Genomic DNA, 21,068 nt, shown 5'->3' with positions numbered 1-21,068 from the left:
AGAGACTCGTATTAAAATTTAGAGGAAGACACTATATTCTAATAGAAGAAGCTATTCACTCCTTGTTTTATTTCCCTTGGAGAGGCCATTGCTCTCGGATATAGGCAAGTGCAGGAGAAAACAGGATGAAGACAACTTTCAGTCGTTTCTGACTTGATCCCTGTCCAGTTTACGGGGGACACCAGCAGTTGGTTTTGTTTTTGTTCTCACACATGCATTCTTCCAAGCAGCAGTGCTGACTGGAAGAGATGATACCTCATACCTGGCTGCTATTCTACAGTGACCTTTCCAGAAGTAATGTGGCTGCAGTTCCTCAAAGTATTTAAGCATATAGAGTTATTTGTAAAAACAAAATAAAAACACACCTTCTTTGATTACTTGTTTTATTCTATCCATTTTCTTATCCTGTGTCTCTCTTGAAGTTGCTTTATAAACTGCCTACCTACAACGTGAGCATGTGCTTCTAATCTCATTTACATCAAAACATTGCCTAGTATGGATGGTTTAGTGAGTGCTGCTATTCAGTGCCTTCACAGCCCTTCACTGACAATATTATTGAACTTTCCTTTTTTTTTTTTTCATTTTTAAAAGTTATATCATGCTTTTACAATCAACGTAATCATGATACAATGATGTGATCACCTTACTGTAATGACCACATAGAGTAATCATTTCCACTGTATCTTGCTTATAATGGTAGTAAAAATTTGATCTGTTTTTATTTTCCTTGCATTTCATTCAGTTTCTAAATGGAAGACTGACTTTTTGTTGTTCTTTCTTATTTTTACTTAATTTATTTCTAATGCACTATTTTATTTCATTCCATATTCCAATAATCACACAAAATAAGCAACAACTACAAAATAATATGAACATGTTGAGTAAAATGTGATTGAAAGTACTCTACTGAATTAACACCTAAAATGGAATTAAAATGTTCATTTGAAAGGATTACACCTCATTCAGGAGTCTCTGGTGGTACAGTGCCTAAGGCCTCTGACTGTTAACCGAAAGGTTAGTGGTTCATACCCACCAGCCACTCTGTAGAGGGAACACTGGGCAATCTACTTCCATAAAGATTTACCACCTCAGAAAGGTGGTTTCCTCATTCAGCTAACTTAGAACTTCTTAGTGAACAGAAGAATCAAAATTAAAGAGAATAAAATTTAGGTGAAAAATACAAATAGTAACAAAAAAGACAGATAAATTTTTAGAACTATGGTACCTATGTGCTCCTCGATGTAGGCACGTGTGTATGTAAGTGTGTATGTGTATATGTGTATCATGAGCAGAGGGAAAGTTCCTCTTCAAATGTCTTTGAATAAAGCTACTTTGTCAAGGATCTTACTTTCTGTACTTGGATTTTTTATCAGGAATTTTCTGTCCTCAAGCTGCTGCCACTATACCTGTGTAGAAGGTTGGGAGTTAAGGAAATATTGTTGGACTAAAGTTAGTGTTATGGATTGAGTTGCGTCCCCACAAAATATGTGTTGAAATTGTAACTCCTATACCTGTAAATATGGCCCTTTTGAAAATAGGGTTTTTCTTTTGTCACATTAATAAGGTAAGCAAGTATCCAGTAGATCTTGAACTCCTTCACTTCTAAAGACACAGAGACCCACACACAGGGCAGACAGATGACATGTGAAGGTTGTCTACAAGCCAATGAATGCCAAGAAACCAAAGTGCACCCTGGAATACTAACAAGGAAGAAATTCACATGGCCAAGACCCTAATTTCAATTTGTAGCCTACAGAACTGTGAGAAACTAAATTTCTGTTTTTTAAAGCCACCAGAAATTAAGACATTTATATAACAGCAGCATTAGTACACTAAAACTCTAAACAAAATACAAAACAAACAAACAAACAGCAGCAACAACAAAAATGCACTGCCATGGAGTTTGATCTGACTCATAGTGACCCCTCCTTGAGATTCTGAGGTGGTATCTCTATGGAAGTATACTGCCCAGTCTTCCTTCTGAACTAAGACTCTAATGGTATATAAATTAAAATATTTAGAAGAACCGAGTTATTCATCAGTAGCTAATATACAGGAGAATTCATACTGTTACTTTGACTATAATCAGGATGGCCAAGTATATAGTAAATTATTATGACATAGTGCAGGTTCCTGTTATTTGAGAACAGCTAGTACTGGACATAAGCCTTGAGGGAAATTGACTTGAAACATAATTTCGCGGAAAATAGCACAGAAATTTTTAGATTGTTTTTGCTAGATGACACTAAAAATATGAAAACAAATATATTTTATATTGAACAATGCTTAAGATAGAATTGTGACTATTTACTAATTATTAGCAAAAACAGAACAAAGCCAATCTAATTTAAAATGTGCTCAGCACTATTCTTCAGACTTTACAATCTTTAACTCAATTAAGCCCATACCATTCTATGAAAAAGCACACTTAATAAAACAAAACACACACAAAAAAACAAAACTCAATGCCCTCGGGTCGATTGGACTCATAGTGACTCCTCCTTTGATTTCCGAGGAAGTGTCTCTATGGAAGTAGATGGCCCAACCTTCCTTCCGAGAACAAGTGATAAAGTAAGTACTTAACAAATACGTGTAGTCCCAGTGCCAGAGTTCAAGATCTTAAGCGGGCTCTTGAATCAAATGTTGACTTTTTTCACATTACATATTAATTTTCCAACAAAAAATACATACACTAGTAAACTTCATGTTCTTCATTATGTTTAACTTTGCAGCACCTCCATTGGGGGTCAGTTTATACAAATATTCAATGCCTTCATCTTTTTCTCAAAGATTCATTTAATCATTTCATCTTCAAATCATTTCTTTTTAAGCACTTAACATCTAACATGTCAGTATCCTTAACAATTTTATTATCTTTAATTGGTTTATCTCCTCTTGATTTTCATCTGTCAATGATTTTGCACATGATGGAAAGTTTTCTATCATTATCACCATTATTATTTCTATCAACCTCATAAGATTTCTAAATAAGAATGTTTTACATTGCAAATGTTTTGAATCGTATTTGCTTTATATTGGTGTTGTTTTGAGCAATCATGAACAATTGCCATAATATGCACTGATAGACTTTGAATACGAAGCTTATTTGAATCACTTTAATTTTATAAGTAGACAATTCTTTACTGAATATTCTTCCAATCTGATTATTGCTTTCCTGAAAACTTTCAATACTGGGGACTGAAATACTGGATATTTATGTGAGCAGTGCCACTTCTATGAGAATAATAAGAAAAGTATAAAAGTAAATGAGAAATGGCATATTAGAATCAAGTTTGAGAGTCCTAAAATATTAAAATGAATAAAAGGAGATTTGAGTTTTTGTATGTAACACTTCGCTTTTAGCTTCAGATTAAAAAAAATAAATAAATAACTCAAATGTAATGTTAAAACCCCAAGAAGAAATTATTTTAAAAGGGATGCTGAGAATTAAATCAGTTCAGGAGAATATACAGGCCATTTATATAGTAAACTCCATTAGAATAAAACACTCACTGCCATCGAGTAGGACCCAACTCATAGCTACTCCTCCTTGGGTTTCCGATGCGGTATCTCTATGGAAGTAGATTGCCCAACCTTCCTTCCAAGGAGTGGCTGGTGGGTTTGAACCACCAGCCTTCTGGTTAGCAGTCAAGTGCCTTAGACACTATGGAATAAGAGTGTCTAAAAAGGATGTCATGGATCTTCTGCCTTGTCCACTATCATAATCTCTTCTGAAAGAATCTAAATTTATTCCAACTACCTTGTTAAATGATGCCATATGGCTCTAGGGATATGTAACACACATAAGCTGTTTGTGTGTGCTTCTGTGAATAATAAATAGACAAATTACATGTGAAATGAACCCATGAAAAACTGTAATGAACACAAGGAAGGATAAAATACATATTAAAGTTTATATGAAGTTACTTTACAGGAAGGCAAATAGCTAAGGTGTGGGGGAGAACTAAAAGAAAAAGATCAGTTGCACAACCGACTAAGTCGCAGTAACAGACCGAAACATGACATTCAGTAATCTTGGCTGGCAGTTTTTTTTCCCTCCTAACATTTGCCATGTATTATTACTGTCTATCAAATGACGAAAAGTATCCACTACAGTTTTAGAAGCGTTATGTCTCCTCAAAATCTTAGCCATTTAATGTAATTGCTGAGACCTGTAAAACTGGACCTTGCCTTGGATAGCGCTGCAAATCCTGTCAGTAGGATCTGAAACCTGGGACACATCAAAATTATAAAGGAATATGAGCATATTCACCTACTACAAATCCCATCACAATTGTGTTTGCTTATTGTTAATCTCAAGTCTGTTCTTTTACTATTCCCAGTGTCCCCACCTTGAACTCTTTACCTTGTCTGAGACTGTTCATACTTGGATTCTAGGCAAACTTGTTGATATTGGACTCTTGGATCTTGGATCTTAAACCTCAAGCCACATGCCTTTTTTTTTTTTTTAACCACTTTAGCCCATATATTAAACCATTTAATTGGATGGACTAAATAAAGGAAATGCTGAGGATTAAACTCTATTCAATTCAATATTGGGTACTGTTTTTAAGGATGTGGATCATCAGAGTGAATCTCGTATCTTCTTTACTACAAAATTTTCTCAAATAAAAGATGGCCTTATTCTTTATTTAAAACAAAACAAAACAACAACAACAACAACAACAAAACTGGGATAGTCTGAGAGTTTAAAAGGCTACCAGGACAAAAGCTGAAAACAGAGTGCTGTCCACATTTTGGATATGTGGTCCATCTATCAATCAAATGTTTCTATCAAATGTTGTTGTTGTTATTTGCTGTGGAGTCAGACTTAACTCATAGCGACCCCTCCTTGGGTTTCCAGATTTTATTTATTTTGTCTTTTTTTTTTTTTTTTTAAATCTAACTATTTCTGACTTGAGGTTTAAGTTTCCTTAGTCAATTGTGAAAGATGATGAATTTATAAAGCATTAATTTTCATTCAGAAACTTAAGTACCCAGCAAACAGAACTGAATTCAAAGTTCTCATTTCAAATGAGATAAATGAGGGTGAAACCAAGCCAAACCCATTGCTGTCAAGTTGATTCTGACTATAGCACTCCTACAGACAGAGTAGAACTGTGTGGTAGTTAAATTTGTATGTCAACTTGGCTGGGCCTGGTTGAGTGGCTGGGCAGCTGGTGGTAGTTATTCCCCATGATGCTACTGGCAATCAACTCCATGGTGGGATCTATAACAAGCAGCTGAGTAGCTGCCTTTGAGATGTGGTCTGCTTCCTGAATATAAGGAGAAGCCTTGGGGATAGTCTCGAGCTTATGGCACCTTGAACCCTGCATGTAGCCATGTGGTTATTCAGCAGCCTGCCATGTTCTGCCGACCTTGAGACTTACAATGGACTTGAATTAATGGCCTGCTGTGTGATTTGGTAATACCAAAACTGTGCCTTTTTACTTGTCAACCTTGGGCTTGGCCTGGGAGCTGGAGGTAGATCTGAAACCCAAGGCTGAGGGACTTTCACTCAGCCCCTAGAGCCTGGCATTTTTGAACTTGGACTTCAAGCCTCCAAACTGTAAGAGAATAAACTCCTGTTTGTTAAGGCCATCCCATTTGTGGTATATTCTTGTCAGAGTGGCAGTAGGTAACCAGAACAAACTTCCTCATAAGATTTAGGTTCCAAGGCTGTAATATTTAACTAAAAGCAGAAAAAGGTAATGTCCTTTACCTTATCACCTACATTCCAAGTATTTCAGGTATCCATAAACTATTTAAACGGGTACGTTTGCTTTTTATACAAAATCCTTAAAATAAATATGAGGGAAGAATAACAGATCTAGCATTTTGCTTTTGTTTTAAAGATGGAAAAATAATAAAACCTGGCTACAATTGAAGCAAATTATGTCAATACACAGAGGAAAGCTAAGATGAAAAATGGAAAGATTCTTGAAAATATTGTAATTTGTGCTTGTATTTAACCATAAGAAATACGCCATACCTGCCTTTTCTAAAATTTGAATAGTTCAACAATAAATTCTGATTTTATTTTTTAAAACTAGTTAGAGTTGGATTTCTGTCACAATCACAAAAGAGCTAATTAATATAATAATGTTGCATCAAATACAGGCAAGATGGACTGATGGTGCTTTTAAATCTTTAAATCTTGTTATAAAAAGAAATAACAAGATTTAAAGGTTTAAAAGCACCATCAGTCCATCTTGCCTGTATTTGATGCAATGGGAGCTCTGGTAGCATAGTGGCTAAAGCACTTGACTGCTAACCAGAAAGCTGGTGGTTCAAACCCACCAGCCACTCCTCGGAAGGAAGGTTGGGCAATCCTACTTCCATAGTGATACTGCCTCGGAAACCCAAGGAGGGGTCGCTATGAGTCAGGGCTGACTTGACGGCACATAACAACAACAACAACAATAAAAAGAAATTAGCCTAACACTGTTACTTGTTGTTGTTGTTGTTGTTATGTGCCGTCAAGTCAGCCCTGACTAGTACTTGAATATTTAAGTATAAAATAAAACACATAATTGTCTACAATGAGAAAGAAGTATAGAAGTTAGGAGTAATGCTACATACAAAAATTAAATCCCAAATTAAGTTACACATAGATTTATATCATGTGTGCTTTTTGATGGGGCAAGAAGGAAAACATGTCCCAATCTTAGGAGAAGCAGTTTCTTCCACTGTATTTTCCCATGTGTTTCCTGGAAAATAAATACTTTCTGATTTATTCTGTTTAAAACAAAGAAGCTGAAAGGACCCTAATATGAGTTGTTATAACTAAGAATCACAGGCAGTCTAGGTAAATTGCCAAGATGCTGTATACCAAAATATACCTCGGGGCCGACTTGATGGCAAAGAACAACAACAACACCACCATCAAATCAATTCTGACTTCTAGCTACCCTGTGGGAGAAAGTATAACTGCTTCATTGGATTTCCAAGGCTGTAAATCTTTGCTTAAGCGGACTGCTTCATCTTTCTCCTGTGGAGTGGCTGTGGATTTGAACTGCTGACCTTTTAGGTCACCAGGCCAGTGCCTTAAACCACAGTGACACCAGTGCTCCTTATGATGCTGTAGCTGCCATTTGGATTCTGACTTCCAAGGCTGGCGGCAAATGCCCTATTACTTCAATGCATTCGTCTCACATTAAGTGAGCATTTCAACGTCATTTTTTCCAAAGGTCCTAGTACACAATGTGTATTTACAATGGTTCCATCCGCATACTTAAAAATGCAGCACATGCTTCGTGATTACTTTCTGTTTTTGCATATTCTGGAATAAAGAATGTTCCCGGGAGTTCGCCAAAAAAAAAAAAAAAAAAAAAAAAACCTCAATCCTTCTAATTATCAGTATCTCATTTTATTTCATATTGGTTTAATAAATATCAAGATTTTTAAAGAAACTATTAAACGTTTACAGTTACATTAAATTGCATTTTACAGACTATGCTGAGTCCTTTTTCGTTTATAAACCAGCGTGTTCTGCACATCGAGTGAGTTCTTACCATCACAAGTTGGGAGTGGATGACTCCACCAGTGGTTTTTCTCACACAGAAGGGGCTCTTCGTGGCTCAGTCGATATCCTGGATCACAGCTAAATGAAACAGTAGACCCAATGGAGAAGTCATGACCGTAGCGCCGGCCGTGCACCGGTATGCCAGGATCCAAGCAAGAATACGTGTTCACTAAAACACCTGACAGTCAAAGGAAACACAACACAGAGTAAACTTGAGGAGAACCAGATTTGCCGAAAAGGATTCCTATTTCTTCAAAAGATTGCTAGTGATTATTTAGCAATCATTAATGCGCTCATAATGTCATTTTAAAAAAATCAAATCATTAACTTCTTTTTTGACATTTCCTATAAACAAGGATAAAATTCAGCCATTTAATTATATATGATCTGATGGAAATGTGTAGTTATCTCCCATATTCTGTATAGTTAGCTTTCATGTTTAAAATTATTTTAAACACAGTAATAAAAGTTATTATGTTCCATGCACAGTTCTAAATATTTGTATAGGCATTGTCCCACTTAATTTTGAAAAGAATCCTATGAAATTAGTTTTACCATTAATCCTCCATTTGATTGTTTAGGAAATACTTGATTCTTTCATGTTATCATGAATAAAGTATAATAGCATTATATGTAATAGTATACAATAATATACTTAACATTTATATTGTGTTTAAAAGAGGTTGCTAAGAGTCAGATTTGACTCAACGGCAGTGAGGGTTTTTTTTTGAAATTTTTAAAACAATTTTTAAATTATAAGTTTATATATAAAGTTCATTGTAGGACCTTTCTAACTACTCTTCTAATTACACCAGTACTTTTCTTAGTAAAAAAAGGCCAATTGCTCTAGGTTTTTGATAGTGTATAATGTACTTGGGAGCTCTGGTAGCACAGTGCCGAAGACACTTGACTGCTAACGAGAAGGCTGGAGGTTCAAACCCACCAGCCACTCCTCAGAAAGAAGTTGAGGCACTCTACTTCTGTAGTGTTACTGCCTCGGAAACCCAAGGAGGGGTCACTTTGAGTCATGTCTGACTCGACAGTACATAACAACAATATAATGTACTTGGTTTCTCTTAGTGATACTCTTCCATGTGGTTTGCAATTCTTAGAGTTTCCCCTGATAACATGACATGCTTTTCCATGGATTCTCAAACTTAGCACTACTGGCATTTCACACCGCATAATTCTTTGTGGTGGGGAGTTTTTCCTGTGCATTATAAGGTCTTTAGCTGTGTCCCTGGCTCTACCCACTAGATGCCAGTTGTTGTTGTTGTGTGCCGTCGAGTCGGCCCCGACTCATAGCCAGTAGTTGCCTCTAGTATTATAAACAAACACGTCTCTCTATACTGCCAAATATTCCCTGGGATGCAAAATCATCCCAGTTGTGTACTGATACACATATCAGGTGAAAACCACTGATAGAAGGTGAAACAAGTAATTATCTTCTTTTTCCTAAGTGGAAGATTTAAACAAAGAATAAACTCTTTCTACATCTAGTATAAAGGAGTACTGGTGACTGCTACAATTGGCTTAAAAAACAAACAAACAAAAAAGTAACCTCCACATAAGTTTTCTCTTATTTATTTATTATATTAATAAAATTATTTGAACTTTTTAAATTTTGTTTTTTTCACATACCCTCCCCATACACACTGACCTTAAAAATAACAACTGCTTTTAAGGTGTATATTTCCTAGGTGTTAACCACTTCCCATAATTAGAAAAAAGAAACTATATCTATACATGCATAAAATACACATATTTGAAGATGGATATTTGGGTCCATGGATTTGTTCTGTATCACATTATAATTTATAGTTTACTGAAACAGAGATTTTTATTTTTAAACTCCACTTTATATTATTTGTTGTTATGATTTTTAATGTGTGGAAACTATTAATAGTCTTATACTAAACTAATAATATTAATAACAACTGCCAAAAGACAAGGAACAAATGGTAACTTGGAGTACAAGCCATAGTACTATTGCAAGAAACCCTTCCCATAGCATTTTAGTCCACTGGAAAAAAAAATTATTTTACTTTTAATAGAAATACTTTTTAAAAAATAGAAGTTCATTAAATATCCAATACTTTTTCAGTGTTTTACTAAGCAAACTACTCTTTTTGAGGTTTGTGAATGGATCATTTAAAAAGACAGTTTGTCTAGGCTAATAGCAACCAATTGTTATGTCATGTTTTAGAAGGTCACTAGCAAACTTCTGACCAGAACTGAATGGCACAGTTACCACTTCATAAAAGAATCTTTGATCAAAAGGGAAAAAATGCAGAACAGAAGTTCAAGTTCTCATGAACTCCAGATTTTCTGGAGCTAAGAGACTGGATGAACCAATCCCTGAAACTATTGCCCTGAGATAACATTTAATTCTTATGTAAAAAAATCCCTGAAGTCTTCTTAAAAACAAATAATAGCTTAGCTAAACCAGCAAAAAATATCTGCCTTGAGCATTTTGCCCTTTTAAGAACTATTTGTATGGTATCAAATTGACAACAGCAACTTGAAAGATTAGATAGGAACCTTAGGGCACAATGAGTTTATGTTAACTGGGAAGTAACAACTCAGGAAAGGAGAGTGAGAATGCTTGTGCAACTCAAAGCATGTAATCAATGTTACTAAATTGTACATGTAGAAACTATTGAATTGGTGTATGTTTTGCTTTGTATACTCTCAACAACAACAACAAAATTAAAAAAGAGAGAGAGAGAGAGAGAGTTTGGTTACCATCTGCTTGGAAAACCTATTAAAAGACTACCAACAGAAAAAGCTTTGGGGTTTTTGTTTCCCCAATAGTTACAATAGTAAGTGAGCCACAGACTAATAGAATAAAAATGAGGGAAAATGATCTCTTGTAAACTAATTTAAATGGAGTCACTGCTTTGCAGTTAGATTTGAACAAAGCCATTATCAGGTGTCTCTCTAATCAGTGTCACACACTCTCAGCTCTTTAGTTCCACTTGTCTTTTTAGTCACTAACCCTTTATAATAACTTGAAGTACGTCAACAAGGTGACAAATTTGCTGACTGAAGGTATCCATTTCAATTGGGTTTCTCTGTTTTGTTCTTCATTTGATTAGTTTTTGTAAGAAAAACACAAGAGCTATTGCTTATTGAGAGATTACTGCAAGTCAACCCTTTTGCTGACACTTTGCACGCATGGTTTCATTTAGTCCTTAAAATAACAGCCCTGTGTCTGTCAAACGATAGTGAACACAGATCCTGAGTGGAATTAGATCAAATGTGATTACTGGGCTTAGGGCACAGCAGTGAACTGCACTACATTTTTAGTGAACTACACTACATTTCTGGTGTGTTGATATACAGTAATTGCTAGTAAGAATTCTAAGAAATAGTTTTGAAATAGTTTCCAAAAATGATGCACTATGACTCAGCTTCAGCAAATACTTGGAAAAGTAAAGATATCAGTTAAGGTCTTTTCTCTGGTGGCATAGTGCCTAAGGCATTTGACTGCTATCCAGAAGCTGGTGGTTCAAATCCACCAGCCACTCCTCAGAGGGAAGACTGGGCAATCTATTTCCATAGAGATACCGCCTCGGGAACCCAAGGAGGGCTCTCTATGAGTCGGATTGGACTCGATGGCAGTGAGTTAAGTTCATGCTATGTAGAGTCAGAGAAAAAGAGCAAGAGCCTCAAGGAGATGGGTTGACACAATGGCTGAACAGTAGGCTCAAATTTAACAACATTATGCAGACCAGGCAGTGTCTCATTCTGTTGTACATAGGGTTGCTCTGAGTGAGAAAGGACTCTACAGCAGCTAGTAACAACAGGAAGTTCATTTGCATTACCAAGTATGTGTGAATCTGTTTGTTTATTTTTATAATAATGTTTAGGAAGCATACTCCTTATCACAGTACTCTTATGAAGGAAAGATAACATAATTTAACAATATTCTGGATAAGAATATTAAACAGAAAAAAGCAACGAATATGTTTTGGTTATCGTTTTTTAAAAAAGCATGAGTCCATTAATCATATTTATTGAAAAGAGACACTCAACAGAGAACATTAACTGATATGTTTCAAATGCAGAAATGTTTTCTTCTGTGTGATGGAGGAAAGAGTGAAGGTAAGAGGATGGAATATTTAAAGAAATAGCACAATATCTATATATCTGCATTGATAAAGAGCTACATATCTTACAATGATTCTCTGAAGTTTGCTTTTAAATGCATTTACCAAAATCGTTTTCATGCAAAGGTACACGGCAACACATTTCCCAATGAAAATGTGTGCACATGTGTGTTTCTATATGTATGTACATATTCACATATAATATGCAGTACATCCATACATATATAAATATATAAGATGGTTGTAAATAAAAAATATACTGTTATTATGTCTATACCATCATCAAATAACATATTTATTTCTCATAAATCTGAAATATTTTATATTTTAAACTAAATTATGACCTTTTACAGGAGATAATTATAAACTGATTTCAACACTGTGAATTACAGCCTGACTAATTTTAATATCATCTTCAACTAACTTGCTAATCAGACTTAAATATATGTTTTTTTCCCTTTTAATGATAATGTCATTTCCAAGTTTTTATACAAAATAGTAAGAGTGAATAATTTAAGTGGAAAATATATGAATTTGATGAATAAAATATAAAAGAATGAATTTATGAAATAAATACTAAAGGAATATAGTATTGGCACACATAAGTGTCAGACTGACATTTATAGATATTGTCTATGTTTTAGAACCGCACACAGATAATGAACATATGAACTCAATTTTAAGAACTGTTATTTGAAACCACTTATATTTTGTTATTATTTCCAATGGTATTAGGTAGATATATATTGTTGGAAAATCTATGCAGAATTTAATAAAATCATATAGCTTTTCAAACCATTAGCAGCCTCATACATCAAGGGTAGCTTTGATGCTTCTTTTTTTTTAAAAAAAAAATAAAGTTACAAATTCTTTTATTGATATGATGGTAACATCAAATATAGGGAAAGACAGATGAGGAAATCAAAGAAAATTTGGCATTACTTACTTTCATAATGAATCTTGAAACCATTATTTGAGCGGCTGTTGTCTGTTGTGAATAGAAGGTATATGAAATTACTGCTACTAAACAGAAATTGGGGGACTTGTGTGCCATTGTAAGATCCAAGCAAGGGTGACAGAAGATTTGGTCCATCGTGCACTTCCAGGACATCATAATTCAATTCTGTCTGAAATCTAAGATGAAGAAACATATAAAAATAGATTTATAACATTATATTAGAAAGTAATGCTTTAAACCTCTATTTATATTACTATCTACATTTTTACCATTTTATCTTGTGATTTTTCTTTAACTTACCCAATATGCATTATATTAGAACCCCATCATTTGTGAATACTGAGATTATAAGCTCTTATTCTTATGGAAAATAATTATTTAAAGCTATGTTTATATATTTGTTTCTCATAAGTAAGATGTCTTTCAAATAATATGGATTATCCTTACTAAATAAGTGGGCTTTTTATTAACCAAACATATTTTTGGAGTCACCTATTTTTTTTCCTTTATCATTTGTTATGTAAAACTGATTTACACATAAATTTTGTTGAGATAATCAGATTTTCATTTTAAAATCATATACATTTCAATCCTAAACTCTATTTTATACAATTTATTTATTTTTTATGACATGTCTCTATTAGTTATGAAAACATTTACATAGGTTATATTAAAAAACAGCAATTTTAATTATAAATAAGTAATAATGATGCAATGATATAGTTAAATAAATGCCTAAAACTCTGCTAAATGTCTTACTTGAATTAGTTCATTTAATTTTTATACTAACTCTATAAAATAGCTCATATTATTATATTCACTTTACCCAAAAAAAAAAAAAAAATGATGTCTGTAGAATTTAAATAGTATTAAATTTTCTTAAAGGATAAAGTTTGGCCTCAAACTTGTTGCTCTTATCACTATACTATGGTGGTGGGTTTTAGGTTAGAATTTTTGGTTGTCATTGTTTCAGTGGTGTAGTTTGTAAGGCATTTGGCTGCTAACCAGAAGGCAGTGGTTCAAACCCACCAGCTGCTCTATGGGAGGAAGATGAGGCAATCTACTTCTGTAAAGATCTACAACCTTAGAAACCAAATGAGGTTGGTATGAGTCAGAATCAACTCAGTGACAGTGGGTGGGTTTATTACTGCAGCTGTGGTGGGGTAATGGTTAAAAGCTCAGTTGCTAACTGAAAGATGGGTGGTTTGAACCTACCACTACCTCTGTGGAAGAAGACCTGACATCCTGCTCCTGTGAAGATCATAGCCTTGGAAACAGGGTGGGTCAGTTCTACTCTATCCTACAGTGAGGCTAGGAGTCGAAATTGTCTCAGTGACACCCAACAACAGTAACAATATTGCTGCTGTTGCTTTTGATTCTTCTGAAGATACAATTACTTCATAACCACAATCATCACAGAGCTACTTATAATGTAAAGAGCATATGTATTGATAGAACAGCATTTTGTATTCTTTCCTTATACTTCAAGGTTGTACTGGGTTCAGAGTCTAGATAGAGATTTTAGCTGTGGAAAAATAACTGAGCATCTTATATTCTTGCCTAGGATGTCCTGCAGCTGGAAAATTATTCTCATGATCTCACCAAGATTTTTCAATGTATCTTTTCATCTTCAGCTTAAATGTCTGCAGGAAGACTTTCTCTGACCTCGGAGAATATTAGTTCCCTGAATATATTTCTACAACTTATTTGTCTTTTGTGGCATTCATCACAGCTGTGTTTGCTTGTTTGACAATTGCCTTTCCAAAGAGTATATATATAACCTCCATGCGGTAGGGTAGTGTGTGTTTTGTCAATGCATTACCTACAGCAGGCAGTCAATAAATATGAATTGGGTAAATGAAAGAACAAATACGTTTTAAGATAAAAGTATCTTTCTTTCCCTAGGGCAGTTACCAACTTCAAAATAAGTACTCAATATATTTGGATGCTTCAGGGTTAATAATGCATTTTACCCTTTTAAAAGGCATCTTCCAATATATTTCAATATTTTATTTCTCTAGTTGTCTCCAGTATACTTTTAAATAAAATTTCAGTTGTATTTGCACAAATTTCCAGTGACTTTTATTATCATACCCATCAGTCTTTTCTAGGAGCTCTGGTGGCCTAGTGCCTAAGGCATTTGACTACTAACCAGAAGGCTGGCAGTTCAAACCCACCAGCCACTCCTCAGAAGGAAGGAAGATTGGGCAATCTACTTTCTTGGAGATACCGCATTGGAAACCCAAGCAGAGGTCGCTATGAGTTGGAAATGACTTGACATCAGTGAGTTTGCTTGTTTGTTTGCTGTTCAGTATCAGTCTTTTCTAACATATGATATAAGCCTAAACCACTCAAAAAAAAAAAAAAAAAGAAATAATAATTCTCAAAACAAATATCTAGAACTAGTTGAATGAATATTGTTTTTTAAAAATTAGAAACTCTATTTTATTATAAAGTCTGTGACATAATTGCCCATATGACATATAGTAGTCAAAAGTACACATAAATTTTAATATTATTTAACTAGTGCAGTTGAAATATTTTAAACTTGTAACACTGTTACATCTTGCTAAAATAATATACTTATTAAAGGAAATTATTTTCTTAAATTTAGCTTACTTCTAGTTCTGCAATCTGGAACATATTGAAGTGCCTAAGGCATTTGACTGCTAACCAGAGGCTGGTGGTTCAAACCCACCAACCATTCCTTGTAAACAAGATTGGGCAATCTACTTCTGTAGTGATACTGCCTTGGAGACCTAAGGAGGGATTGCTAGGAGTGGGATCCTACTTGACGGCAGTGAGTTTGGTTTTTTTGGAAAGTAACTTTTACAGTAATATAAGGTAGAGGAGGAGATACATAGGAACATGCTCTGTCCTTTAAATAAATGATCAGGCAGTTATCCATTGTGAATCCATTATTGGGTTACTTTGTAGTCAGTCTATTCTGAGTATTGAAATTGAAGTTTCATTTTGATAGCTAGTCTTCTGATAACAACCAAATTAAAATGCACAGAAGAGTCAGAGATTACTTTGAACTGAAACATAAAGAGACTTAATTCTTAAAAGAATAGCAACATTAAATGGTGGTATAGAGAACATTGTTCAGTGGGTGTGAATCATTAAAAAGAAAATCATTACAGATTTGCCCTTAGGAACTATAAAAATATAATAACAAGGGAAATGGGATAGTGTCACATAATAATTTGAATGTCTTTCATTTTGTGTTATAAGATAGTTGTATAAATTTCTCAAGAATTTCCTCAATCTAGTGTTCATTTGTTTATGATATTAAATGTATTGGTTATGATAAATGAATATTATGGAACCACTTATTATTATTGAGACTGAAATTGGATCTTGTTTTATTCAATGTTGTTCTCTTTTTAAAATATTCTTGGTATAATCCAACCAAATCTGTTCCAAAATCAAGTTGAAGCAATCTTCACTAATTAAAAAAGAAGGAAAAAAAAAAAAAAACTTTCTGGATGAACTAATACTGATAGCCTGAATTTAGAATTAATGACAGAAAATGAACTAGAAAGACAGACTTAAGGTGCTTGAAAATACTGTGTTAGACACTGAAAAAAAGAAAAAAAAATCTGCTAATCTGAGAATAAACCAAACCCACTGCTGTGGAGTTGGAGCTGACTCACAGTGACCTCTCCTTGGGTCTCCAAAGTGTTATCACTATGAAAATTGCCCAACCTTCCTTCCGAGAAGTGCCTGGTGGGTTTGAACCGTCAGCCTTCTGGTTAGCAGTCAAGTGCCTTAGGCACTATGCCACCAGGCTCCTGATCTGAGAATAAGAGTTGTTAAATGTTTGGGTATGTTAAGAAGAGAGCCCTGGACAGGAAGCGGGAGCAGGTCCCACAACCAGACAAGATAAGGGGAGAACCTCAGGTAGGAAACAGTAGCCTGGCCCACTGCTGGAACAGATAGGGAGAAAGACAGTAAATGAATGGAGAGGTTTGGAACAACTTTTCTGTCAGTTTGTTATACTGTGGTAGCTTGTGTGTCGCTGTGAAGCTGTAGGCTGTGCCACCAGTGTTTCAAGTACAAACAGGGTTGCCCATGGTGGATGGGTTTCAGCAAAGCTTCCAGACTGAGACAGAATCAGAAGGAAGAGCTCATCCACTTCTCAAATAACTGGCCAGTGAAAACCTTATGAATAGCAGTTAAACACTCACTGATATGTTACTGGACAACTTTATGAAGAGCCCTGAAACATTGTCTGATACAATGCCAGAAGATGAGCCCCTCAGGTTGGAAGATACTCAAAATACAACTTAGAAAGAACTGCCTCATCAGAGTATAGATGACTTTACTGATGTGGATAAAGTAGAGCTTTCAGGACATCCATTGCTGATTTGCCATGACTCAAAATGAGAAGAAACAGCTGCAAACATCCAATAATAATCAGAACATGAAATGTATGAAGCATGAATCTAGGAAAATTGGAAGTTGTCTAAAATGAAATGGAACACATAAAGATCAATATTCTAGGCATTAGTGGGCTGAAATGGATCAGTTTTGGCCATTTTGAATCAGACAACCATATGATCTACTATGCCAGGAATGACAAATTGACGAGAAATGGTGTGACATTCATCATCACAAAGAATATTTCAAGATCTATCCTGAAATACTGTGCTGTCAATGATAGGATAATATCCATATGCCTACAAGGAAGGCCAGTTAATATGACTATTATTCAATTTTATGCACCAACCACCAAAGACAAAGATGAGGAAACTGTAGATTTTTACTAACATCTACAGTCTGAAATTGACCAAACATGTTACAGAACAGAACAAGGGAACATTACATGCTTTAAAATCAGGAAGGGAGTGCATTAGGGAAGTATCCTTTCACCCTACTTATTCAATCTGTATGCTGAGCAAATAATCTGAGAAGCTGGACTATATGAAGAAGAAAGTGGCATGAGGATTGGAGGAAGTCTCATTAACAACCTGCAATATGCTGGCAACACAACTTTGCTTGCTGAAAGTGAGGATGATTTGAAGCACTTACTGATGAAGACCAAAGACTACAATCTGCAGTATGGATTACACTTCAATATAAAGAAAACAAAAGTCCTCACAACTGGACCAATAAGCAGCATTGCAATAAATGGAGAAAAGTTGAAGTTGTCAAAAATTTCACATTGCTTAGTTCTACAATCAACATCAATGGAAGCAGCAGTCAAGATATCAGACAGCATTGAACTTTGGGCAATTTGGCTGCAAAAGGCCTCTTTCAAGTGACAAAGAGCAAAAATATCTCCTTGAAGACTAAGGTACGCCTGACACAAGCCGTGGTATTTTCAATCACCTCATATGCATGTGCGAGCTGAACAATGAATAAGGAAGACTGAAGAAAAGTCAGTGCTTTTGAGTTGTGGTGTTGGTGAAGAATACTGAAAGTCCTATGGACTGCTAAAAGAACTAACAAATCTGTCCTGGAAGAAGTACAGCCAGACTGCTCTTTAGAAGCATTCATCTTACCTACTTTGGTCATGTTGTGAAGGGACCATTCCCTGGAGAAGGATTTCATGCTTAGTAAAGTGGAGAGTCAACAAAAAAGGTGAAGGCCCTCAACAAGATGGATTGACATAGTGGCTACAACAACGGGCTCAAGTATAGCAAGGATCATGGGGCTGGCACAAGACCAGGCAGTGTTTTTCTCTGTTATACCTAGGGTCACCATGAGTCAGAGACGTCTCAACAGCACCTAGCAACAACAACAGCAACAACATGGAATCTTTTTTTTTTTTTTAAGAACTGAGTATGTGTTAGATTCTTCACAGATCATATCTTGTTTTTCAAAACAATCCTAAAAGGAAATAAAATATCAAGATATTATTATATTAAATTCCTAAACATATACAGTAGGAACATCTATGTCTGATTTTAAAGAGACTGTTTTATACCTCTATCCAAAAACATTCACTTACCTTTGAACTTGAAGTACCTTGCTCATCCATTTGCTACTGAACTACACCTGACCTTGTGATGTCTGTTCAAGATGTGAATAATCTTAAAGGCATGTTTTCTGACAAAACACATGAAATACACAGCAAACTAAGGTGAAATGTCACACCCTTAAGGGGTCTCTAGGGGGAACAACAAAAAAAGGAAGAAGCCATTTAACTATTTTTTTTTTGAATATCTCTAACTCAAATATTTTATGGAGTGTGTGCATGTATGTGTGCATGTGTGTATGTGGTGTGAATAATGCAAAGGCAGGTGGAAGTCTCAAGCCCCAAAATAAATATTTCAGTTTAGAACATTTAAGTGATTTGGGATTTTATTTCAGTCATGTAAGTTATAAACCAAAATAAATATATTGATAGCTCTGGTGGTGAATGAAGTGCCTAAGTGCCTAAGACTGCTAACCAGAAGGCTGGTGGTTCAAACCCACCAGCCACTCTTCAGAACGAAGATTTGGGCAATCTACTTCCATAGTGATACCCCTTCGGAAACCCAGGGAGGGGGTCACTATGTGTTGGATCTGACTCAGTGGCAAAAACAACAACAATAACAACAACAACATGCTGCCAGAGCTGCCAAATTATGAATCAAATATATTGTTATCACTGTGCCTTGTTTATCCTAACATAGTAAAATATGATCAATGCATTCTTAGTGTATTTTAACTCATGATTGTTCTAGTGTTTGGAGTAACTAATAAGGAATAGTTAGAAATGATTGATATCATGAAGGTGAGGAATCTATGGGGTATATAATTTACTTGAATAGGTAATTAAGGGATTAAGAATAGAAACATAGGTGACATGTCCTTCTCAGTGATGCTCAGGGGATGAAGCTGAAAACTTTGGACAATAAAAATGATTCCTCACCTTCAAGCCTGTTCGGTGTCACCTACAGGACTGTTTATTGTTCCTGTGCAGAAACCCTAGCATTCAAAATCACTTTTCAATCTGACTTTTTTGCTTCCAGCCTAAATTAAGAGATTTGTGTCTCAGTATACAGATAAGACAATAAGAATGAGGCAGAGTAAAATGTGCTAAGTAATTATGTAGAAATTAGATTTTTGTCTGTTTAACTAGCATTAAATCTAATGAAATGCCTGGAAAGATTTTGACCAGGAAAGAAAATTGGAATGCTCTGACATATATTATGAACTATGTAGTGTATATGAGTTCACTGCAGAGAATTCTAAAAGTATCTACACAAGAGAAGTATCCACTGTGCAAAGTAGCTAAGAGATTCAAGTAACTGGCTGTTTGGAGAGATAGGTCAGACATGCTAACAACTTTGGACAGGGAAAATGGTGCTGGAAATAAAAAAAATCCCGAATTAAAAGTCACAGTGTGGATCCTCTGAATTGTAGGCATTGCTTTGCAATCAAACTTCTCTAGGGTGCAACTCTGGGTAGCCTACTTTGTGCTGAAAGATGCAGCATATGTGTTTACTTATTTATTTAAAGATAATTAATGACTCCCATTAGCAAACCTGGAGTTGCTTTTTACCACAAATATACACTTTGTGTTAATATAGAATAAACTACTATTCTAGTAATAATATCCCATGTTTATAATAGTGTTTTGAAATTGAAGGCCAGGGCAGGGAAAGATGTTATTTTAAAAGTTGACTACAGCCTGAGTCAGCTGAAGAGGGTGGGAACGTTTCATTGTTAATAGAACACCGATCTTTTATTTAGGGAAAACATACATAATTAGCATGTTTGAAAAGAAGGGCAAGACCCATCCCTATGCCTACTCCCTGGATACAGAGAAGACTAGAGATGGAGATGGGCTGGAAATGAAAGGCGGCTAGAAAAATACAGGCAATCATTCTTGTGATGGGATTACCAATAATTTTAGGACAGTGGATGCTTGTTCAATCTTATAAGATTCTTAACTGTGCTATAATCCTTTTTGCTATTTCTTTTATTACTGTTTTTGTGAGAATGACAGGAAGGAATACAATTGAGTAATAATAAGAGCAGGCACCAGAGTATCTCACAATTGGGATAATTTTAGGAGCAGGAATTCAGAGATAGATATAAACAAAACCACCCTCAGGAATTCTCTAAATATGTGGGGAGGGTCTAGATGTTCCACTGTATGTAGAATGGGGCTCCAGCCTTTTTACTTGAATATTGAAGGATGTTGTTGTTGTTATGTTCCGTTGTGTCAGACCTGACTCATAGCAACCCCTCCTTGGGTTTCTGAGGCGGTATCACTACAGAGTAGATTGCCCAACCTTCCTTCCAAGAAGTAGCTAGTGGGTTTGAACCAGTAGCCTTCTGGTTAGCAGTCAAGTACCTTAGGCACTATGCTACCAGAGCTCCTATTGAAAGATATTAACTGTTAAGAGCTATCTAGGGGATAGATGCATTAACTATAGAAATATAATAACTTATTTTCAATAACTATCACATTGTAACTCCTAATACAAAATTAATGTTTAGGTAAAACAGAAAATACAAAAATCATGTACTTAAA

At 35.1% G+C, this 21,068-nt stretch overlaps 1 protein-coding gene across 1 annotated transcript in view; it reads right to left on the bottom strand.

The window, feature by feature from the left end:
• CSMD3 (CUB and Sushi multiple domains 3) overlaps positions 1 to 21,068 on the bottom strand; it is a gene marked incomplete at its 5' end in the record, with an annotated part of 1,439,134 nt that overhangs the window by 543,559 nt on the left and 874,507 nt on the right. Inside the window, 2 exons of the mRNA XM_007955674.2 lie at positions 7,515 to 7,703; positions 12,584 to 12,771. Of these exons, the coding sequence (XP_007953865.2) occupies positions 7,515 to 7,703; positions 12,584 to 12,771 (377 nt within the window). The remainder of the gene's footprint in view (positions 1 to 7,514; positions 7,704 to 12,583; positions 12,772 to 21,068) is intronic.

This window comes from Orycteropus afer, unplaced genomic scaffold, assembly GCF_000298275.1.
Source record: "Orycteropus afer afer isolate SDZICR_OR568_19922 unplaced genomic scaffold, OryAfe1.0 scaffold00530, whole genome shotgun sequence".
Lineage (NCBI taxonomy): Eukaryota > Metazoa > Chordata > Mammalia > Tubulidentata > Orycteropodidae > Orycteropus > Orycteropus afer.
This window is presented reverse-complemented; position numbering and strand designations above follow the sequence as displayed.